Source organism: Argentina anserina, chromosome 3 (genome assembly GCF_933775445.1).
Source record: "Argentina anserina chromosome 3, drPotAnse1.1, whole genome shotgun sequence".
NCBI classification, from domain to species: domain Eukaryota; kingdom Viridiplantae; phylum Streptophyta; class Magnoliopsida; order Rosales; family Rosaceae; genus Argentina; species Argentina anserina.
The window spans coordinates 2577492-2600266 of record NC_065874.1 but is presented as its reverse complement, the minus strand read 5'-3'; the positions used below and the strand labels follow the sequence as shown (position 1 = coordinate 2600266).

The following is a 22775-nucleotide window of genomic DNA, read 5'->3' as shown; positions in this document are numbered from 1 at the left end:
CCGCCGATGCACCAAATTGGACCGCCCCAAATCTTGCCACCACCGCCAACAACCACCATGGGAGCAACCACTCTTAGATCTCCACAATTCGGCCATAAAAGCCCATCACTACTATCACCACCGATCGACGAGACGATCGAAATACCCAGTGTCTTTTCAAAGTCTGGCGAAAGGGTAGATAAAAGATCATCAACCCTTTGGATTCTTCCATGGGGGAGGAAAGAACCACCCCTTATGGTCTTTGTGCCACCGCTGCTAGGGTTGGCAAGGTTTGAGAAAATGTTCTCCTGAGAGAGAGGGAGAGAACGAAACATGATCCTATACCAAATTTGGTACATCTGTTTGTTACGGGAGCTAAATCCAGGGGATCGCTCGTAGCCTTGTATTCCAGTGTGTCAGTCCAGTGGGACCTGCATACAACAAGTCAAAGTCAAAGAACCAGTGGTGCGCCGGCCTTTGACCATTCGAATCTTAAGTTAATATCCGGTGCGGAATAAGTTTCAGAGTTAAGGACTTAGGAATACGTTACCTTCTTTAGGTGGTTTGGGCAGCCTATTTATAAGTGCATTGGGGAACGTGCATGACCCTTCCCTCTATGTGGGAATGTGTGCCAGTACATTGCATTTATCTCTAAAGGCGAGCCACTGTGGGTGGCGTTAATGACGATACCCGAGCAAGCAGAGGGGTTGTCGGACCGGCATGTTTGCCTGCTGGGTTTCCAAGTCTCCGACCACCGGTCCGGTGACTGGAGCAAGAGGAGATTAAGCTGGAGATCACCCCATTTAGGGGGTGGCGTTAACAAGTCCCCAGTCGAGGAGATTCCTTGGGTGGGGAGTTTCATATTTTCATCTCCGGCGCAAATATCCGAGTTCAAATTGCTCGGGACTCAGGCCGGCCTATCTTTGACCATGTAGAGTGATCTATGACCCTGGGACTAGGCATATGGGTTAACTAGCGCGCTCAGGGCGTCCGTGGATCTGATGTGACCTAGTTATGCCAGGGTCAGGTTCTGACTGCTCGGTCGGGTGCCGACCGTATGGGGCACCTATGGATCTGGTCAAGGACCTCCGCATCGGACACATGGGTTAACCGGGTGCGCGAGCGTCGTCGACCTGGTGTGTGGCCTAGGGCTTGGAGAGTGGTCAAGACCTCAATGTTAGACAAGGGTTAACTAACAAACGCAGTTAGCCACGTGGGTTAACTAACATCAAAGCGTCCCTGGACGTGGAGTGACTTAGGATCTCGGGGTTAGGCTCGAGGGTTAACTAACACGCTCGGAGCATCCATGGATCTGGAGATTGGGCCGGTTCGAAGATTTGCTTTATTCCAGAGTTATATGGCGAGTCCCCAAAGTCCCAATTCAGGAGCATATGGCTGTTAACCACAAGGTCGGAGGTTCGAACCCTCCTTCGAGCACCAAATGTTACAGGAGCTAAATCTGAGAGATCGAGTTTCTCGTAGCCTTGTATTCATCCCCATAACGAGAGATATGTAAAAGCAGCTTTAGTTGATGAATGGTTATACTACAGTGGTCCTTATTAGCTAATGGTTCTTACTTCTTACTTGGTATAGTTTGCTATATGGAAACTTTATTTTTATCTGGGAATGTGCGCTTAGAGGTGTGTCAGCTCAGTGAGACCTGCACACAACAAGTCAGAGTCAAATGACCAACAGTGCGTCGACATTCGACCTTCCAAAGCTTAAGTTAATATTCAATGTGGAATAAGTTAGAGAGTTAAGGACTTAGGAATACGTTACCTCCTTTAGGTGGTTTGGGCAGCCTATTTATAGGTACACTGAGGAATGTGCATGACCATTCTCTGATATGGGAATGTGCGCATGTATCTCTGAAGACGAGCCACCGTGAGTGACATTAATGGCGATACCCGAGCAAGCAGAGGGGTTGTCAGACCGGCATGTCTGCCTACTGGGTTTTCTTGGTCTTCGACCACCGGTCCGGTGATCGGAGCATGAGGAGATTAAGCCAGAGATCACCCCATTGAGGGGGTGGCGTTAATACTGTTAATTTTTCCGTTAAATTACTGTGTCATGCATTTAGAAGGACAAAATGGACTATAGACAAAATTCTTTATTTCCTCATCTTTATTTTTTTCCTCTAAAATTCTCACAAAAGAAGTTTTAAATACACACCTCATTTACCTTAATACACACTCACTTCTTAATACACTATCAATTTAAAATTTCATGTCAATTCTTCTCTAAATGCACACTCCAAAGTACCAAAATTATCCTTTATTTATATATCATGAAATATTTTATTATTTAGTATAATTATAATTTAACTATCATAGATATTTTTCAAATCTTTCACGTTTTTTGTTAGAAACATTTAATCATATAAGAACTTATTACTCAATAGTGAAGTCTTGTAACCTAACATCTCTACTCAACTATGCCATCTGTAACAAAAAAAAAAATTATACTATGTCATCAATCAGTTTGAAGATAGAACACATACCTCAACAGAAGGATTCATATAAGGTCCTTCATATAATTAACTTAATAACAAAAACTCAGTTCATGACTTATGGTCATATAACATACTTAAATCAGATTATGTGAAAATTAAATAAAAATAACGAGGTGTGTATTAAGAGATAATAGTTTTTACCCGAGAATATTTTCATGGAAGTTAATTTTGATCATAACTTCTCACTACCCACTACCCATGTTTTTTTCCACAATTTTGATTTTTACCTTATAGCCCATATGTTTGTTTATGAGAAACTGATGACAGAATGGTAAATCTGTCAGTTTGTAATTTAGTAGTACTCTCTTACTTGCTTTATAGTAGAGATATAAGGTGTGTAATTAAAACCTCTCTTCTCATAAATTCTCCAAATTGATTGCAAATTTGGTGGACTTGATAATTAAACATACATATATATTAGTTGTAAATTTATTTGTTTATTTATGAAATTTGTAAATTTAAGATAAAAATCAACTCTTGTATCACAAAACATAACACAAGTTAACAAAATTGATTTTAAAACTATTGTTTTGCCCATTATTTATTCAGTAAAAAAAATCAAAATACATATCACATCATCGATTTAATGGAAAAACTAACAGATGTACTATATTTAATAACGGTGCAATAGTTCATGTACCATTTTGAGTAACAAAAATTTGTAGGTACCAAAAAATACATTTCACTATAGTTCAGGTATCATTTTGGGTTTTTACTCATAATTCTAGACTGAGGAGAAAGAGTATGAGCCTATGTGAAAAGGGTGCAAATGACTATCAAACATGACAACTATTCAAATAGATTGTTTTCACATAGTTGTAATAAGCTTCAAAGTTCAAAGACGTCTGCTTCTAAGGTGCTCATTCTACGACTACTTGGGGAGCTCCAGGGAAAGACATCCGCCCACCAACCACACTTGATGGAGAAGCTCTGAATAAGAGACCTACCTGATCTGATGCTCACCATTACCTAGTGCTCACTATATATATCTAGTCAAAAACTAAAATAGATTTGCTACCAGAAGCTTATCTTCAGCCACGGTTTAGGTTCCACTTCTTCTGATACGCCAAAAGCTGCAGAACAACACATTAAGAGATCATCAACCTAGGTCGCATTTAGTTGTTTGTGCGTGTAACGGAGTATACATATACATGTGTAAGTGCGCTTGTGAGCCAAACACTTTCTGATTCTCCATCTTACCAGGATAAAGGGAGGTGAGTGAAGAACACGATCGAAAAGGAGAAGTATCAGAACTGAAAGTCCACCTCCAACATGTGTGTACTTAAGATTCAAATGCTTACCAGATGGCCGCGAGTGAGATGGCGTGCTTGAACTTCTGCCAATGATTCATTGTCTCTTAACAGAAGCAGTGTATCCTTGCTTGAATCTAAAACACCAGAAGTAGAAACCGCAGCATTTGTAGGGTCTGATGTGTTAACTTTGGCTTGTAGTTCTTTTAATAAGTATATTTCCACTTCATCAGGTTGCAGTGCAGTTTGCTCCGCAACATACTGTATCATATTAGAGGCTTAGCAGAGAAAGAAATGCTGTCAATTGAAAAATGCAATTAGTGAAAGATTTGAGGTTTTACCTGACATAGTTGTCCAACTGACAGGGTGGGCCTGCAGCAAAGATATGGCCTCTGCAAGCTGGGAATTCTTTGTTCATCAAAAGAAACAAGTAGGAGGTGGATATCCAACTGAGAGTTTGAAGATGAAGGAAAAGAAAAAACAAAACTATGTGAATTCATTGATCTAACTGTCTAAAGTAAGATGCAAAATGTCGCATAATATTTGAAATTGTTTGGCTGTGTAAAAGAATGGCCTCATGATCCTGTGAGTTTGTGTTTAAAAGTTTGAGGTAATTTATATGCCGTAGGTCAATTGCGGCTGCCATTTTCAAATTCCAAAAAGGAAACTCGTAGTACATTGTCGCAGACTAAACTTGAACTTACCCCTTTATCATTAGCTTCTGAGTTCCGGAGATATTCCACCAGCTTCGAAAGGCGGTTCCTGGCATTCTTACCATTGGCACCACTAGAACTTCCATATCGTGTATGGCTCCGCATGCCACCTTTACCCCATGCAAGCCTTTCTGGGCTGCCAATAAACCCAACAGATGCAGCCATAACTGCTTTATTCACCTCATAATCATTTTCATCATCACCATCTGCATTCGCAGTTGCTGATGAAGGCTGATAATATCGAGCTCCTGCCCATCTTTTGGGTCTTTTTGGTCTCGGTTCTAATTGCTCATCAGCAGAAGATGAATCTTTTCCTCCGTCATTACCATTTCCCTCCTCATTGACATCAGATCCTTGGATGTCAAACGTATTTTTATGGTTCCTTCTCCGTCTCATTTTATAGTTACCTTGTGATCTCCTCATAAAAGCAGCTGCAGTGGCTTTTGCTGTTGTACGCTTCCTACCAAGTGCTTCAGACTGTCGTCGAAATGTCTGGGCAATGGAAGCTTGGATCTGTTCAAGAAAAAAAAAATTGTTGATCAAGGCCCTAAAAGCAACAAAATGAAACAGAAAGAGGAATAACACTAGAATTTAAAAACGCCCAAGACAACAAATTTATGAATTTCTACAAAAACTTACTGAACTCTGTTCTGGAGATTTACAAAAGTTAGAGAATGCTATCAGATTCACAGAAGATATAGAACAGAGTTTTCATGAAGGTTTATTGGCAGTAAGAATTACAAAATATAACGGACACTTTAAATCTTTCACCTGCTTGTTGCGAGCCTTCTCTTCTTCATGGAAAGATAATTCCTACATGAGATATTAAACGGTAAGTGCTACAATTATAGATGTAATTTTGAAATAAAATGTAAAAGCCAAGATGCAGCAGAGCAGCACCATAGTACCTCTTCCTCATACTTGTCAATATCCGGATATATAGCTGCAATTAATGCATCATACTTTGGATCATCTCTCAAAGAGCGACGACTAGCACAATGTGTGCGACACGCAGGACATTCATTGTTCCTGCAGAAACAGATAGTACAGTCTGAATATGGGAACGAGATATTCACTGCTGAAACTTTCTGGAATATTGGTTAAACATAATCTGTATACAAAAAGATTTAAAACACTCTTCCTCTCGAACAAAAAAGGAAAGTTAATACTCTGCAGTTTTAACATACCCAAGCCGCATGGACTTGTCAATGCATTCCCTGCAGAAGCGGTGCAAGCATTCCATAACTGTTCGTGTTTTCCTAATGATCCCTACACATAAGAAAGAGGTCATGTTTATAATTGTAATACTTTCATGAGAGGTGGTACAAAAGCCAATACTTATTGCAGATTTGCAGCAAACAAAAAAACCTATGTGGAGATGGCTACAAGAAACAAGCTAAACAATCAAAAGTTGAGCCTGCACCCACAATTCACCATCAACTATACTGGTGTAAATGGGACATATGAGTTTACATGATCACATTCATTGTCTAAATTGTTCAGCAAACTATTAGACTAAAACTCTAATGTCAAGCATTAAAAGCTCTAAATTTCTCTGATTCTCTTAACATGAAATTATATGGGTGTAAACCATTGATGTAGACTACCTTAGTATGGGTCTTGATTGAAGATACACATGGTTAAGGTAATACATGTATACAGAACCAAAAAAATGTGAAAATATGTGCAGCAACCAAACCATCAACAAGGCTGCTATCTTTACCAGATGCAGATATCGAAAAAGAACATATATAAAAGCTACAAGGCATCATATTAATTGACAAGATCTGCCAATATAAAGTCCTTTTCTTTTGAGAAATTTACTCCTACTGTTAATACCTACCGCATCAATCGTTTGTGCAGCTGAGCTGACATTATATTGAAATAAAAAAAGACTTTTGAAGAGCAATTTCATACTTGAAACAAAATTCTATCATGACTCAATCAACCATTTCATCTTCTTGCTGGAAGAATAATATGTCCAGTTAAAGAATATGCAGCAATCAAGCCAGCAAGAATGATTAGTAGCAGAAATGGTATTGCTTATAAAATTGATGCAAAGATTTATAGAATATTTCAAGATATACTCTCATTAATACAATACAGCTCACCGCAAAAGCATGCAAGACCTCATAATGCTCCAGAATGATAAACATAAACCTTCTTGTATCAATGAGTTATTGAGTTTTACTTTTACGATGGTAACTAATGGCAAGATAGCATCTTTTTTTTTTTTTGAAAAAAAAAATAAACATAGTAGATCAGAATACCTGTCAGTATCCAAAACAGTTAATTTTGTAAGCATACCTAGACAGATTGGGCATTGCACTTCTTTCCGAATTTCTGACAGTCTTACAGCAACGTATCTGTGCATAAAGATGAAGACTGAAAAATTTAGCACTTGAAAGATTCAATTTTTGATAGGTTCATCTGTGTGAGTTGCACTCTCTCTCTCTCTGTTTTTTTTTCCTGTTTTTTTCTGCATGCTTAACAATATCTAAAAAAACAGATAAATTAAAAATGATGCAGAAATAGGATCTATCAGAACCTCTTTTTAGATTGAATCTACCCCACCTGAAGATCAGAAAAAGGAAATAATTAATGGCCAGCTCAAAGTCTCAAACCATTGATTTCATTCTCATGCCTACTTCCATGACACTCTCCACATCAATGTACCATACTGTACATCCACAATGTACCACCCAAATCATCAGCTGTTGCATTTGGCAAGCACCCCCAATGCAACATGCATATTGATACTATCAAACCCAGAAATGACAGTAACAACGCATGGTTCTTCGTGCAAAACGTAGCGCACTATAATGGTCACCCAGAACAGCTATAAAAGCCACCAAGCTGAGTATAACCAGTTGCAAATTCCATCTCTGTCCTCAAAGATCGGCCCTTTTCACCGATCACCGCCGTCCCTCCTCAAATCTTCAGCAATACAAAACCCAGAAACTCTCCGGCAACTCTAGCTCTAAATTCAACATTAGCTTCGCCAACAAACTCAATTTTTTCTCGCCGAAACTGCGAAAATGATCAACCAGCCAGAGTAGCCATATCATGCTTCCAAATTGAACCAACCATGCACGCATGGCCAAATTGAACTCGGAGTTTCAATCACTGAAGCAACAAAACTCAGCTGGCAAACCCCTAAACCCAGCTCAACTCTGCTTCTTCTTCTTCTTCTTCTTCTTCTTCTTCTTCACCGCCGCAACGATAATAACGCAGCTCACTCGGTCGCATACGCACGTGGCAATCTCCGGTGAGCCACTCCGATTGCACAGCCGAGCCAGCCACGCAGATCCCCGAGATCAAAACGCAGCGTTTACCCCAAGCATCAAAGACTTGCTGTGCAGCAACGACGAAACGAGCCAAGCACAAACCCGAAAGCCAGAAAAGAATGAAAGAGAGAAAAAAGAAAAGAGAGAAAGCTTACTCGTCTTTCTCGTCGTCCTCGCTCGACTCGGTGCTCCGGCTCCGATCGGACTCTGACGACAAAACCAAAAACGACGTCGCCGTGAGAAGCCAGAAAAAAAAAAAACAAAAGAGAGGAGCGACGCACTTTGCTTTGCTGTGTTTCGCGGTGGTTGCATAGATGGGGGACGGGAGCGGGGGTATAATAGTAAAATAGCACGTACCTTCTTCTTGGGGCGGGTCCTCGTGGCCGTTCTCGCGGTGGTTTTCCATAGGATCACCGTCCTCGGCGGACTCCAAGCCACGCTTCTGCTGCGCCGGCATTGCGTTGCGAATACGGGCGCGACGCGTGTCCTTAATTGCGAGAGCTGAGGAGAGCTGATGTGCCTCCCTCTCTCTCTCTCTCTCGCGCGCGCTCGCTTCGTGGCGGGTGGCGGTGGTGGTCTGAGAGAGAAGAGGCGGAGGGGTAGAGAAGAAGAAGAAGAAGAGAGGCTCTCTTCTCTCTTTCGGGGTTGGAATTTTCTTAATATTTTTATTAAATATTGACTGGGGAGAAATATGTATATATAGAGGCAGACGTTTCATGCTGTGGGGTCATTTTTGGTCAACACGTGTCTGCGCCGGGGGTTTTATGGTCATTGCCTTGAGTGGTTTTGCTTGGATTCTTTGCTTCGATGAGAGGGATTTACGTGAATTAGAGAGATTAAGAGAGTTAAAACTGTTATAGTTACTAAATTAACCCTCAATGCTGATTTGTGATTCCACTTGGGTCGTTTCTTGGAATAATTTCTCCATGATTCCACTTGAGTTTTTTTACCAGTACTAAGCTATTGATAATCGGTAATTTTGAATTGGATAATATTCAAATCCGCTAAGTAAAGAGTGTATATTACTTGTTGAAAGTTGTTGTGAGTCAATAAGATATTATGCGAGGGTTGAATGCATGAACTAGAGTTGACGATATGAAAATGAGAAGAGTGAAGTAGTTGGTGAGCTCCATTTACATTTGAAAATTTGGGTTCTATATATGATGGGCAATTTGGACATCCACAAAACCATATTGGAGAATAGAAAGTGAGAATATGTGCCTTTTACATTTATGTTAAGACCATTCCCATTGTTAAATATCTAAAAAAGTGTGCCACTTAGTCCTAATGTGTTCAAACTTTCTACTAATCAGAATAGACAATATCTCAAAATCACATTTTCGACAAAGTATCTTTATACAAATTGTATTTGTTTTAATTAGAATATAGGAGAAATTTTGGAAACTTATTGCATAAAGGCGCATACGGTGCAATGTGTCAAACATGTACCAAATGGGTCTTCAAAAATAAAGGTGATGAATTTTCCAAACATATAAGGCTAATGCAAATTTTTCCCCTAATGTATTGTGAAACCATTAAAAATATAAATACTTAGTTGGGCAATGATGTAGAGATGATGTTTATATATGCATTCGCGATAACTTTTGACTTAAATTTTGTATATGTGAATTTTGTCTTATGAACATATCATTTGAACGAATCAGTTGAACGTTCTAAGTTATGTATGTGAAGTTAAAACGTGTCAATTTACTTGATTTATCTCGTACAAATTACTTGCTAGAGATGAAGGGTGCTCATCGCATTTGTGTTTCAATTATAATGGATTTTAGGGGTTAGGTCCTCATGCAGTGAAATATGGTAAATCATGCATGACCTTCCTATTCCAGTAAACTAACACCCCACTTAGATTAAATTAAGCTTAACTAATCCCAATTAGGCAACAAATCGAAAACTACAATCCAAAAAGTACTTTCACTCTCCGAGTGGTAAAAAATAGAACCATCTTCTTTGTTTTACCTCATCTCCCTCAGACCTATATAAACCCCTTCCACTGTAAAAATCACATCCTGAGCTTCTTCTTCTTCGTCTTGGGAATCGCACCCTCACAGCAAGCATGGGCTTACCGGCAATCGTCGATTTTGCTCGGAATTTCTCCGTCATGGTCAGAGTCAAAGGCCCTGTAAGTACTCACTTCTCTAGAAAAATCTCAATTCTCAGACCTTAAGCAGCTCACTGATTACGTAAGCCCTTCTCTATTAGGACCCCAAGGGCCTCAAAATGCGAAACCATGCTTTCCACCACTACAAGTAAGCCCCCCAATTCGTTGTATAAAGCAATTAGCTAAACCCTAACCCTAGTTTTAAATTTTGATGATCTCATTTGTGTGTTTTGTGGGGTTACTGTGTTAGCTCCGGGACGACGACTATATCAGCTTCCGGGATGCTATTGCCGGAAACCCTTTACGCCGGTGAGGCGGTGAAGAAGCTTTCCGGCGGCGGAAGTGACCGGTCACCGGCTCTGGTCGTGACTGTTGCTTCTGTTGTTGAGCCTTTTCTGTCTTTGCAACATAGAGAGAGCCTTGCCCAGGTTGAAATTGTTGTGATGTGATTTTGATTTGATTGTTTGATGATGCTTAATGGGTTTGCTAATGCTTGATTGGTGACTTGCAGGGCAGGCCTGAGTTGATTCCTGGGGTTGAGATTGATGTTATGGCAGAGGTATAGCTGTATAGAACAATGCCCTGTATTGTTTGATTTTGAAAGTTTGGAATTAAGGGTTTAAGTGAGGTTTATTGTACGAGTGTATGGCTATATATGAGGTGCTTTTGATTTGCAGGATGAAATGACGTTGGAAAAAAACTCGGAGAAAGGACCTCCACGCTGGTTTGCAGCACAGCTTTTAAGCCTGGTAGGGAGTTCATTACCCAATTGTTTGATCGGCTGTTAGCCTGTTACTGTGCATTAGAAAGCTTTGAGTGTAGAGTAGATAGGAAAAAGGGCTCTTCAGATAGCAATTCTAACTCAAGCCTGCCTAGCTGGCTTTTATTTATTTGCCTATTGTTTTATATGTTGTACACATGTCCATGTCCGCTAGGGGTCACCTATTGAGGGTCAATGAAACGATCACTTTGTAATGGAAATGTAGAACTTGTCATAATTATATTATTCTATATATGATCGAAACTTTGTGACTAATGTTACACATTACTGCAGTCTTGCTGTCAATACCAGTAGCTGGTCATTGAGGGTAGGAATAGCATAGCTGATATAACTTATAAGTCTCTCATCATTGCCTGATAGTAGGGTACACTTCTTAAAGTTTTTTGGTACACAATACATGACACATGGTTTCCAATATTGATTTAACTGATGCACTGCACAGATTGACATTCCTGCATCTGCTGTGGCACTCCAATCTCTTATTGATGCCTCTATAAGCTCCCCAGAGCATGGATGGGAGGTCGGTTGGTCTTTAGCCTCACATAGTAATTCTCAGCCAGTTACGGATGCCATTCAGACACAGGTACTAGATGTTTCTGGTTTGAAATGCATTATAGTTCACATCCCTGTGCGGTTATATATTAGAGATGACATATGACCGGAAAGCAACCAATTAAAAACGCTTTAATTAAAGGTCATGAATGAAGTGCCCCTTATTCTTTGTGGGGAAATGATGTCAGTTAACATGATATATAGATCCTTTCAATATGTTCTTGCAATTTAAAGGAAATACCTGTTAATCTTTGGACTGAAATAATTGTTTGTCTTGCATAACTAGGTAAATTTTGCAAGTTTTACGGGAAGGTCAACTACAAGAATCGCAATTCTCGGAGTATCCTTGTTTTCTAAGGTAAATGTATGCTCTCACCCTTGATTTTAGCATACAATCTTGTCATAATTCGATCCCATAGGCATTGAATATGATTCTTTAGTGTTAATTTTCATCTGAAACTGATTGCTATTGTATCTCTGTTCAGGCTGTGCCAAATATTAGCATATCACCCTCCAATAAAAGGGGAGACTTTCTTGTAGCAGTGGGTTCTCCTTTTGGTATCCTGTCACCTGTGCACTTCTTTAACAGGTAACTTACCTTCTTGTCTAGGTACACATTATGGCTACCTGTTTGGTTTGATATGGTCTTTTACTCTTTCTGATTATGCATTGAAGTACAAAGTCCTTTTGATGCTCCATCTAATACTAGTTTTTTATTTCAGCATATCAGTGGGGTCCATTGCCAACTGCTATTTGCCTAACTCATCTTACAGCCCCTTGCTGATGGCAGACATACGATGTCTTCCTGGTGCGAGCATAACCTCTAAGAGTTTCCATTGTTCATTTCATGCCATTGGTCTCTGATTCCCTATCAATTCTAATCCTATCAGGAGCGGAAGGTGGTCCAGTTTTGAGTGAGAATGCACAACTTATTGGTATGTTGATTAGACCATTGAGGCAGAAGACTAGCGGTGCTGAAGTTCAGGTAACTTGAGAACAATTTATATTTGACATGGTATCTTCTTTGAATTTTTCCAGTTAACTTGTCATCCAAAACTTAGTCTTGGGTAACAGCTGGTAATTTCGTGGGAAGCCATTGCAACTGCTTGCAGTGACTTGCTGCAGAAGGAGCCTCATTATGCAGAAAAAGGGATTTATTATGACCGGGGAAACTTCAATGCTGTAGGGAAAGCATTTTTAGCAGACACCAGCAGCTCAAATGGACCCATAACGCATATCCAGGAGCATTGTTCTACTAGTTGCTCCCCATCAGCTGTTGAGAAGGCAATCACTTCTGTTTGTCTAATAACCATAGATGATGGTGTATGGGCATCTGGTGTTTTCCTCAACAAGAAAGGCCTGATACTCACAAATGCTCACCTATTAGAGCCATGGAGATTTGGTAAAAGGACTGCAAGTGATGGATACATCTCTGATGCTCCTCCTCTGCTATCTGACGGATCGTCGTTGCCAGGATGTAATGGAGTTGGGGTTGACCAGAAGATTCAAGGCATTTTTCCAGGGGTTCACAAGAATGGAGATCCCTCTGTTGGGGATGAACAAGGAGCACTGGATTCATCTTACAAAGGCCAGAGAAACATACGTGTCCGCCTGGATCAGATGGACCCTTGGATATGGTGTGATGCCAAAGTAGTCTATGTTTGTAAAGGACCTTTAGATGTGGCCTTGTTACAGCTCAAATACATCCCAGATCAGCTTTCCCCAGTTGTCATGGACTTTTCAATGCCATCTTTAGGATCGAAGGCATACGTTATTGGACATGGACTGTTTGGACCCAGATGTGGTAAGCCTTGCTCATATGTCCTTATATATGTTACTGTGGAAAAGTGAGTGATACAAGTGTAAATAGCATGTCATTTTTGAAACTGAAAGAGATTGTTTAGCTCATTACATTTCTATGCTTTGTCTCATTTAATCTGTAGATTTCTATGCATTAAAATGAGTAGATTTGATGCTCGCCCTCAAGTTTGAGATTTTTCTGACACTGCTGCAATACCATTACTGAGCTGTAATAAAGTTTCGAAAGATGCATTTTATGTGTATTTTCTTTCTGTAAATTTTTATCTTTCATACTGTTTGCCTGTTTGGGTTTCATTGCATTAGGCTTTTCCCCATCAATTTGTTCTGGTGTGGTGGCAAAAGTCGTCAAAGCAAAGTTTCTACCCTCATATCAACCCAGTCAACAAGGAAATACTCAGGGTCACTCTCCTGTGATGCTTGAAACAACAGCCGCTGTCCATCCAGGTGGTAGTGGTGGTGCTGTTGTAAATTCAGATGGTCATATGATTGGACTTGTTACAAGGTATGCCATAAATCTACGTTTGCAAAGCCTTTTATGATGGTGAACGGTGTGTCGATGTCAATGTTTCCAAAAAGTTGTAACAGAAACTGCCATTCTCTATATTGATTTTTCACAATAACCGATACAAGTCTGCTGTTGCCTTTGTCCGTATTTTTTCCTATCCCCATGTTTGGTGTGATTCTGCTAATGAATTGGTGAAATCCTGTTCTGTGTAACTTATAATTGTGTTGAAATGCTCTTTTGCATCATTATCATCTTATCAGATGTATAGTTCCGAAAATAAATTTATATTGCAGACGCATAACACTGAAGTTCCATATATAATGAGGTATGTTCTTGTCACAGCAATGCTAGACATGGTGGAGGAACAGTTATACCACATTTGAACTTCAGCATTCCATGTGCAGCTCTCCAGCCAATTTTCAAGTTCTCAGAAGGTTATTTAACTATAAAAGTTTTGTTAGTTAAATTACTTTTTTATCTGCATGAATTTTTCACTAAAGTAATACAAACAGAAATTCACTTTCGTTTTGTATTTATGTGGTCTGACAAATTTGTTTTCCTCAACAGACATGCAAGATCTTTCACTTCTTCAGGTTCTTGACCAACCAAACGAACATCTCTCTTCAGTATGGGCATTGATGCCGCATCTGTCTCCAAAACCCCCTCCTTTGCCTCATATGCAACATTCATTGCCAAATGATCACAACAAAGAAGCAAAAGGTTCACGCTTTGCAAAATTTTTAGCTGAAAGACGAGATGTGTTTCCAAAGCCAACGCAGCATAACAGGGCTGGAAGACTATTAGACGGCGTAGTTCCTAGCAAGTTATGATCAATACTGCAATTTCCTAGACGTATCAAGATTATCATTTTCATAGTTCTGCTTTACATACTACAGAAATTGGGTGATACATCCATAGTCAGCAGTTGAATTTGCTCCAGTTTTGAGTTCTGTAACTTTATAGGAAAGCAATGTACATAGGTGAATAATGCTCCTCCGCAAATAACTAAATGGTCTCTCCTTTTCCCTTCATTTTGTTTATCTCTTCTTTTTCTGCCTTGAAGTGAAGAATGTAACAAGTAAATATGGGATAAGCCAACAATTTCCTTCCAACTCTTACATGTATTCCAACAAACAGTTGCTCACAGTACATAATAATACGGAAACCGAAAGAAGCAGCGAAATGAGGTAAAGCAATGCCATTATTAAATATCAAAGTGAACACCAATATGGGATAAGTCGGCATTTTCCCATAAGATAATACAACTTTTACAAGGACACACCTTAAAGTATTATCAAGACCCAATTTTGACACTGCAGCCTCTGGCCTCCCTCCCTAAAATGGTCTTTGCTATTTGACCACAATATCAGAGACCGTAAAACTTGCCCAGTAACACAGAGACAAAGATGAGGGATAGCGCCGGCTACAAGGAATACGTGGCCGGATTGCTCGCCGGCGTTGCCACTGTCGGCACCGGCCATCCCTTTGACACCGTCAAGGTAACAACTTTACTGATCAATTTGCTCTATTTTATGTCTGGTCTGAAACATAGTCAAGTTTGCTTTCATGGGTTTGATTCGTAGACTCATTTTCTGGTGTGTAATTGATAAAGTTTAGCTCTTTCAAATCTGGGTAGTCGTAGTTTTGATGTAAGAGTGTTGGGGTTGGTTTATATGAGCATGATTGAAGTAGCACTTTGCTTTAAAAGTGAGCATCTCTGTCTCATTATCGAAATTTGATTGATAATAATGGTATTACGAGAGTGCTAACCCCTACCAGTTGATTACATTGCCCTTGCGAACTAAGAATGGTTGAAACTTGAGACATTTTGTATTACGAGTAACATTGTTTTTGTTTTTTTATGTAATGTTTGCTAATTTAGGTGAAGATGCAAATGCACAACACTGTAGAACATGGGATTACTTACCGGAACGGGTTGCATTGTACTGCAAGGATACTAAAGACTGAAGGGGTATGTATGGTCCTGACTCCTGAGCACAGCTTTATAACTATAACATGACAATGTAGCCCCCTTTGATTCCTGAGAGGGTGCCAATTGTTGGAGAATTTGAAAAACACATATATATGTTCCAGGAGAGCTTACTAGAATTGAGTCCTTGACAGATTAAAGGACTTTACAGAGGAGCAACATCATCTTTTGTTGGGGTGGCTTTTGAGAGTTCGCTGCTTTTTGGCATGTATTCCCAGATGAAACAGTCGCTTCAGGTAAAAATGAAATGAAGTGAACAAAGCTTCTTATGTTTTTGTTTGTGTGTGTTCTCTGTAATCGCTTTAGTCAGACACATGTTTGGGATGCAATTACTTGGTGATTATTTGCAATCTAGTATATCATATCATGTATGATCATAATGCAACAGTCTTCTTACGGTTAAATGGGTTAATGATACTTGAAGGGAAATGTACCAAGTGTTGTGCCTCAACCACAAATCATTATTCCATCTGCTGCTTTTGGTGGAGCAATGATCAGTTTTATATTATGCCCCTCAGAGCTGGTGAAGGTAAATTCATTAGGATTGTTTCTAGATTGTAAACAAGGGTGGAGCTAGGATTTCATAATGGGTTGGGCTAGAAAAAATATTTACTATTATTTATGGGTTATATATAGAAATTTGAGGTGGGGTAATATTTAAAATTTAATTTTTTACACTAAAATTTAGCTAGAAAGACAAGTTTTTAGTAATTTGAGGTGGGTTGTAGCCCACTGTAGCCCGTGTGTAGCTACGCCCTTGATTGTAAAGTTGTTTCTCTTTGTATGCTTATTGCACCGACCTTTTCCAGTGTAGGATGCAAGTCCAAGGCACAGACTCCTTGATACCGATAGCAAGTAGATATACCGGCCCTCTTGATTGTGCTATTAAAACTCTAAAAGATGATGGGGTAAGAAAATACAGCACCTTGCTTTCAAACATAATTGCTGATGTTGCTTTTGGCTGATGGAAGATCTTTCAGGTTAGAGGAATTTTTCGCGGAGGTTTTACAACAATGTTGAGAGAAGCTACTGGAAATGCAGTCTTTTTTAGCGTTTATGAGCACATTCGCTATCATATGCATTTACAACTGAAATCTGCTTCATCAGACCACAAGAACTTAATTGACATCGGAGTTGGGATTCTTAGTGGTGGCCTTGGCGGTATAGCTGTATGCATCTTCCCAGTTTGGCAATATTTATAATACATAAGCTCACATCTTGTTACAGTAGTTTGATCATATTTTGATTCCTTTGGTACCCTTCCAGTTTTGGTCAGCTGTGTTGCCCTTGGATGTGGCAAAGACCATAATTCAGACATCTACCGAGAAGAACTCTTCAAAGAATCCATTTCAGATCTTAAGCTCGGTAAGAATGCTTCTTTAACGAAGTATTTTCTTTTTGGCTCTCCACCTTCCCATCCAACACTTGAGAGAGATTAATGTACCTCATTTAATTTTGTTTTGTTTTTTGTTTTGCTCTGCAGATATACAGAATGGCTGGAGTGAAAGGATGCTATACAGGTCTAGGTCCTACAATAGTTAGGGCCTTTCCTGCTAATGCTGTGGCAATTGTCAGCTGGGAGGTGGCCATAAAATTATTAGGGATCAAACGTGAATGAGGATACGGTTATCTGCAATCACCAAGAACCTCTAACCTATATTTCAATTCCTAATGGAATACAATTCAAAGTTCTGCATAGACGTGATCCAGAGAAAATGCCTCACTTGGCCAACGCAGGAGTGTTACTTTTCTCTAATAAAGGAGTGATCCAACATTTTTTCTACGAGAAACCATTGGAGATTGCCGGCGATTGTGAGCTTTTGCCTGATTTTGTGTTCAGTTTAGTTGTGCTTTATCAGGAACCCCATTCCAAGAGTCTGAAATGGGATCTGCTCCTTGTTTGTGACATGATTGATGGTGCAAGAATCTGTACCAATGGGTTTTAGACTTTATTTCTGTAGTTTCTTTCCTCTTACCATCATTGTAACAGAAGTTTTTCTAAACAAGGCCGGCAAGTGATTTCTGCTGACGGCTCTGAATCCATTTATAAATACAGCTGTGAAGTCCGCTAAAACTATGTTTCTCTCTGTTTAACCTTCTTGGAAGGGAAAAGAAAATTGAAAGATGTTTAACTTTTAAGGGACCTAGATAATCTTCCATTGTGATCTCTTGCCAAACAGTTGAACCAGTTCTGATGCATACATTGTGAACCACAGAAGTTTAATCAGCAACGTATCTTATATGGTGAATTACTCTTTAATTAGTTCAATTTGTGCGAGTTAAAACACGCTCACAACTAGCCCTGGCGGCCCCTTTATCATGCAATCATGCTGAATTACTTTTCCCAAAATGATTTTCTTTGATGCAATCATGCTGAGTTGCTGATATTCTTAGATGATTGGAACAAAATTTAAATTAAACCACGATATATTATGAAAAGAGGTAGATGATGATTTTATGAAAACTAACATTGAACTGAAAGAGTGAAAGGGAACGATCGCGAGAACAGTCAAGTCATTTCGATGACAGCAACCAATAAGAAAGTACATGCACGATAGCTGGGCAATTGCTGTATCTCAGTTTTGCAATAATTAAGGTCTAGGGCTGACAGAAGAGAGAGAGCAACTGGGCATGATGTTCAGATAGACAGCTATATATACATAATTATATGATCTGTTTGGAGAGTTGGAGGAGAGGCATTTATATGCGATAATGAGAAGATTGATATTTGATTTCTCTCTCTTGAAAAATTATTATGCCTCCAATAATTCAATTCGATCAATTCATCTTGTCTATTCAGTTGGGATACTCGGAGGAGCTTTTTCGGCGCCGTTCGTTGTGCCCAGCTAAACGTCTGCGACAACTCCTTTTATTTTCATCGAACTCTGACAGGTTATGGAACCTGCATGCAAGCATATATAATTCACCATTTCAAAGCCAATCATGAAGTAATTAAGACACCAAAAATAAGGTAAACCACTTAACCACTTCTATCTTCTTCTCGATCACAACTTTTTCTCTATAGCTGCAATGGTATACTGTCGGCAACTCGGCATGCATCCTTATATATTTGATTATAGACTTAAATTTGGCTTAATTCTGTAAGTATAAATTATCACGAAAATGGGTTTTTTAGTGTGTACCATCCTCAACTCCACTGAGCAATTTTCTTTCTACCTTTAGCTCACTTAATCATCAACTCTCTATCTTATGGTTGGCAAATGTTATTGATTATAGTATTCGATTGATCAGGAATAGCAGGGTGTGCCCTTGTGAAAAGCAGAGGTGGATCTTATAGAGGGCACCGCTGGGCAAGTTTTAATTGGACTAGGCTAAAATAATCTTTTTGCTGGGTAGAAATAAGGGTATGATATCCGATATATTATTGATTTCATGGACCAGTGTGTTTTATAAAACTAGATAGATAAGATGATACCGTGACAAACAATCATAAATATAAGATAAATCTATAAAAAATTATTTCTTTAATTTGATTTTATTGTAACGACATTAAGTTACTTTTTATCCGCTCACCTAACTTTCGGATACTAGATTCGTCACTAATAAAAAGACTTTAGACTTTTAGAGTACTAGGGGTTGATTTATAGAATTTCTTTAATTATTGTTACTGTTTCCAGAATATATATGAGCTTTCGACTAAGAGTGTTCAAAAGAGGAAATTCTCAATTAGCATGCATTAAGGTTTTCGATCAAATAGAGCTTTGATTAAAGGGCATATATTATATATAGACTAGCTAGACATGTATGAATTACATGATATAACTCAAAGATGATGATTGTCGGCAAAGAACGGTTTTTCTTGCTAAAATGTACTTGATGATAACAAGAAATTGCAATCAAGCATATTAATAATCAACAACGGAAGCCATCTGATAGCTAGATCTAGGACATATATATATATATATATATGTACATAATAGTTGAAAAAAAAATCCACAAATTAAAAAGCCATGACAGAACTGTAAACAGACGTAGAAAAATTTCAAAATTAAGAGTTGTCAGATTAGGGTTTACAAACCACACACCTGCTACATTGCTGGCAAAAGCGCTGTTGGAGGCCACCGACGACCACCGCCGGAGCCTTGGAATGAAAATCACAGACCTTGTGGCGACGGTAGTATAGCTTTACATCACTCAGGTCCGCATTGCAACTCTGCGCTTGGCAACTCGGCCTTGTAGTCGTAGACCCCCCTGCACCGGATCCTTTCTTGCTCGGACTAGTATCGCTAGTACCATTCATCACCATCACTCTTTTTCTCCTGTCATCTTCTCCATGCAGTAGTACCGAAGGCCCCCTACTCGTATGATCTCCATCCTCGTCGGCCTCTTCTTCTTCCGCTTCCTCCTCCTCGATCTTGAACTCCAGGCTCCTCTTTCCTTGAGCTTTGTTTGGTTCCATTTGCAGAGAAAAAGAGGAGGAGGAGGAGGAAGAGCAATGGATATGAGAAAGACCGAGTACAAGTCAAAGCAGAAATGGACCTAAAATAAAAACCTTCAGATCGGTACAACAAGAAGGAGAATTATGGGTGAGGACCACAAGTTCCATATGTTCCCTACTTCCATTGTCTTCATTAGGTTAATAGTGAACGGTAGCAACAAGCTTGGAGCTTGAACCCGAAGATATTTGCTCCAACCACGTCATGTGTATGAATCAGTGTGATGTGTACTGCTACAACAGAATTACATTTCACAATGACGACTAGCTATACGTACGCCTATACTACACCTTCAACACTTATCTGTCAACTATAAGTTTATAATTGTTGCACATCGTGTTACTAGCTCATTCTATTGTTCGTGAGCAAGTTCTTTCTTGTGTGGCTTATCCATGCGGTCGCCATTGATGCCTTCTATTTCTCAGAAAAATCTGATTTTATGTCTCGTCATTTACTTGTAGTAGTGAGATTGTACAGAACTAATTAACTTGTCTACCTGCAACTAGCCACTAGCGTATCAAGAATTCTAACTCAGCGCGCTGCTAGCTAGCTAGCCTCGTATAGTTCTGGTATATTTATCTGGTCTATGATCAACAAGGACTGTAAATCTGTAATTCTGTAATTCTGAAAACAAGGTCTATGATCATCAATGAATTATATATGCATGCACATAAATTTAGTCTTAGCTAGGGTTGGCTTCTGTCTAATCTAATCAATCAACAACTTAAAGAGAGCGGATTAATTAGATCGATCAAGGACAACATTTATCAAATCATGCAGCCAGGCGAATTTAATATGCTTTGATTAGCGACCATATAATTTTAGATAAACTTTGACTTGTTTTACATAAAATGTAACGAATGAATCGTTGTGTTCACTGAACTACATTATACGGTGACTCAGAGAAAGGAGAAGGTCAGAAGTTGCGCCTTCCCGCGCGCATCGGCATATTGACGCGCTTGCATGTTGGACACCACTCACTTGATCGATCACCTAGAAAACCCTACGAGTAGTCGATTCCTTATTCTTTAAACGTGTATTATTGGAGAGCGAAAGATTGGAACCTATTGCTATGCCTCATAGCTATATGGTCCATGTTGAGGTACGTAGTAGTACTGATCGATGTAACAAGTTAGAGAGGACTGGGCATGCCCTATGATGTTGCGACACACGTGTACTAATTTTCAAGTAGTGTCCTTTTGATTCGACCTCATATACATAAGCTTTAATTTTGCCCCCTTCCCTACTTGTTTTCACATAATTACTACACACTATGATTATATGGGTGTTGGCCAACTGCTATGCATTTGCAACACAAAAATTGGAGTGACCAACTATAGCTATAGTTTTGGACCACATTCTCACACACACATACTATCATTCACAAACATTGGTCCCCAATTTGTACGAATGATAATTAATATAGCCAGCATGAACTGAGATTCAGTTGTGAAATTAGGTTTGCATTGATATATATATGAATTATGAAATTGTACCTGGTTCATCAACTTAGTGAACTTTGAGACACGGGATGTAATCATTACTCATTAGCATTATATATGTTGCTTAAACTAAAGAAGTTAGATGAGAATTAAGCATCCTTGTGGTAGCTGTAATCTTGACAAGATGGTAGAACTGAAGGAATATTAATCACTATATAATACTAATCGAACTTGTTCATCAAAACTTTACTGTGTTTGCATGCAGTGTTTTTTAGCCAAATTGCCTTAAATTAATTTGACAATCATGTTCAAAACTAGAAGCGATCAACTGGAACATTTGCACTTTTGCAGTTGGCCTATTTTCGAAGTTTCAATTCAATAGAAAACAGCTTTTCTAGAATTTGATATGCGCGACTTTGGAAATGTCAAGATTGCAACAGGCCCAACATATTCTGGAATTGGCCCGAGTACTCTCATTCAACCAGCTTTTACCCAAGCCCAATTCATTTAATTACTTTCAATCACTCAATGCCTTGTTTAGGGAAGTATCTTCCATTATTGGCTGCGCCTGAATAACAGTCATTAAGCTCGAGTTAATTTCCTATTAGCTAGCTTGTGCGAAATAGGAAGAACAACATCATTACCATGACGATTTGGCTTTCTAACATGTTTTGGGAGAGGAAGAACCAAAGATTTCATGCATGCCTGTCAGACTTTAGTTTGAGCCCTTCCCCCATAAACCTAAAGTACGTACGTGCATCTGTTCTTTGGCATGCAGTAAGTATACGAATTGAAGTTGGGCGATGCATCTTTGATAAGGCGGGTTGGAAAGGTCATGGATGATATATAGCTCCTCTCCTCTCCTCCACTCAACTGCCAAGCTAGGGTTTCGCTTTTGTCCTCGATCATGCCATTCGTGCGCGAATGAGATAAAAAAGATTCATGCTTTAGCTTGTTTTGCTTTGTCTCGTTGGCGATGAACTGCTTATATATATATATATATGTGCCATTTCAGGTGCGGACGTCCCGATTCCGGCAACGGTAGGCCGCAACGGCGCGGCGAACCAGCACAACCGCACCACTCACCTCCCGGTGATTCCGTCTGTGCCGGCCGGAGCTCGATCGGTGATCCACGACGGCCGGAATCTGCAAAAATCAAGTTTCTAGGAAGATTCCAGCCGTCGTGAGTCGCCGATTGAGCTCCGACCGACACAGACGGGACCGCTGAGAGGTGTAGAGTGCGGATTTCGTAGTCCGCCCCGCCGTTACAGTCTGCCGTCACCGAAATCGGCGAATCCGTACCTTACATAAGATACAGACGTCCGCACCTATACCATGATGATGCTTGCTTCTAATTCAAAACTAAA

At 39.5% G+C, this 22775-nt stretch overlaps 5 protein-coding genes across 8 annotated transcripts in view; 3 read left to right on the top strand and 2 right to left on the bottom strand.

The window, feature by feature from the left end:
- The window catches only part of LOC126789253 (protein NUCLEAR FUSION DEFECTIVE 6, mitochondrial-like), an 82615-nt gene extending 66405 nt beyond the window's left edge, over positions 1 to 16210 (top strand). Inside the window, exon 4 of the mRNA XM_050515368.1 lies at positions 16201 to 16210. The gene's annotated coding sequence lies outside the window, so the exon portion shown is untranslated. The remainder of the gene's footprint in view (positions 1 to 16200) is intronic.
- LOC126789231 (putative E3 ubiquitin-protein ligase RING1a) lies at positions 3177 to 8362 on the bottom strand. Of its 2 annotated transcripts, XM_050515334.1 has the most exons (10): positions 8099 to 8362; positions 7897 to 7948; positions 6762 to 6820; positions 5642 to 5723; positions 5363 to 5483; positions 5226 to 5267; positions 4446 to 4967; positions 4083 to 4190; positions 3793 to 4002; positions 3177 to 3564 (listed from the first exon to the last, which is right to left on the bottom strand). In XM_050515334.1, exons 1-10 carry the CDS (start codon positions 8196 to 8198, stop codon positions 3523 to 3525), a joined length of 1338 nt encoding a protein of 445 aa, XP_050371291.1. In that variant the 5' UTR covers positions 8199 to 8362; the 3' UTR covers positions 3177 to 3522. The 2 variants fall into 2 exon arrangements, with proteins under 2 accessions (XP_050371291.1, XP_050371292.1); XM_050515335.1 differs by lacking the exons at positions 7897 to 7948; positions 8099 to 8362 and adding an exon at positions 7029 to 7886 and having other exon boundaries at positions 3178 to 3564.
- On the top strand, positions 9733 to 14550 carry LOC126789225 (glyoxysomal processing protease, glyoxysomal). 2 transcript variants are annotated; one of them, XM_050515323.1, is made up of 14 exons: positions 9733 to 9881; positions 9962 to 10008; positions 10111 to 10288; positions 10372 to 10419; positions 10538 to 10609; positions 11084 to 11224; positions 11480 to 11551; positions 11679 to 11782; positions 11916 to 12001; positions 12084 to 12178; positions 12268 to 12997; positions 13318 to 13516; positions 13862 to 13953; positions 14087 to 14550. In XM_050515323.1, the coding sequence occupies exons 1-14, from the start codon at positions 9816 to 9818 to the stop codon at positions 14347 to 14349; spliced, it is 2193 nt and encodes a 730-aa protein (XP_050371280.1). In that variant the 5' UTR covers positions 9733 to 9815; the 3' UTR covers positions 14350 to 14550. The 2 variants fall into 2 exon arrangements, with proteins under 2 accessions (XP_050371280.1, XP_050371282.1); XM_050515325.1 differs by lacking the exons at positions 9733 to 9881; positions 9962 to 10008 and having other exon boundaries at positions 10192 to 10288; positions 10377 to 10419.
- LOC126789239 (mitochondrial arginine transporter BAC1) lies at positions 14817 to 17572 on the top strand. 2 transcript variants are annotated; one of them, XM_050515342.1, is made up of 8 exons: positions 14817 to 15018; positions 15402 to 15491; positions 15644 to 15745; positions 15934 to 16038; positions 16319 to 16417; positions 16490 to 16678; positions 16776 to 16874; positions 16993 to 17572. In XM_050515342.1, exons 1-8 carry the CDS (start codon positions 14926 to 14928, stop codon positions 17125 to 17127), a joined length of 912 nt encoding a protein of 303 aa, XP_050371299.1. In that variant the 5' UTR covers positions 14817 to 14925; the 3' UTR covers positions 17128 to 17572. The 2 variants fall into 2 exon arrangements, with proteins under 2 accessions (XP_050371299.1, XP_050371301.1); XM_050515344.1 differs by lacking the exon at positions 15934 to 16038.
- A 428-nt stretch (positions 17573 to 18000) lies between these two features.
- LOC126789249 (squamosa promoter-binding-like protein 3) lies at positions 18001 to 20010 on the bottom strand. Its single transcript, XM_050515354.1, has 2 exons — positions 19556 to 20010; positions 18001 to 18411 (listed from the first exon to the last, which is right to left on the bottom strand). The coding sequence occupies exons 1-2, from the start codon at positions 19927 to 19929 to the stop codon at positions 18306 to 18308; spliced, it is 480 nt and encodes a 159-aa protein (XP_050371311.1). The 5' UTR covers positions 19930 to 20010; the 3' UTR covers positions 18001 to 18305.
- Between the last annotated feature and the right edge of the window lie 2765 nt (positions 20011 to 22775).

Bases quoted from the DNA above. Each gene is read 5' to 3' on its own strand.
- LOC126789231 (XM_050515334.1), bottom strand. From the start codon at position 8,198: ATGCCGGCGCAGCAGAAGCGTGGCTTGGAGTCCGCCGAGGACGGTGAT. The intron at 5,724-6,761 runs GTATGCTTACAA...TCTTATGTGTAG, and splicing joins GCAATGCCCAATCTGTCTAG to GGATCATTAGGAAAACACGA. The intron at 4,191-4,445 runs GTAAGTTCAAGT...TCAAACTCTCAG, and splicing joins CAGAAGCTAATGATAAAGGG to TTGGATATCCACCTCCTACT.
- LOC126789225 (XM_050515323.1), top strand. From the start codon at position 9,816: ATGGGCTTACCGGCAATCGTCGATTTTGCTCGGAATTTCTCCGTCATG. The intron at 12,998-13,317 runs GTAAGCCTTGCT...TCATTGCATTAG, and splicing joins ACTGTTTGGACCCAGATGTG to GCTTTTCCCCATCAATTTGT. The intron at 13,954-14,086 runs GTTATTTAACTA...TTTCCTCAACAG, and splicing joins AATTTTCAAGTTCTCAGAAG to ACATGCAAGATCTTTCACTT.
- LOC126789239 (XM_050515342.1), top strand. From the start codon at position 14,926: ATGAGGGATAGCGCCGGCTACAAGGAATACGTGGCCGGATTGCTCGCC. The intron at 16,418-16,489 runs GTAAGAAAATAC...AAGATCTTTCAG, and splicing joins AAACTCTAAAAGATGATGGG to GTTAGAGGAATTTTTCGCGG. The intron at 16,679-16,775 runs GTATGCATCTTC...GTACCCTTCCAG, and splicing joins GTGGCCTTGGCGGTATAGCT to TTTTGGTCAGCTGTGTTGCC.
- LOC126789249 (XM_050515354.1), bottom strand. From the start codon at position 19,929: ATGGAACCAAACAAAGCTCAAGGAAAGAGGAGCCTGGAGTTCAAGATC. The intron at 18,412-19,555 runs GTGTGTGGTTTG...GCTTGCATGCAG, and splicing joins TTTTGCCAGCAATGTAGCAG to GTTCCATAACCTGTCAGAGT.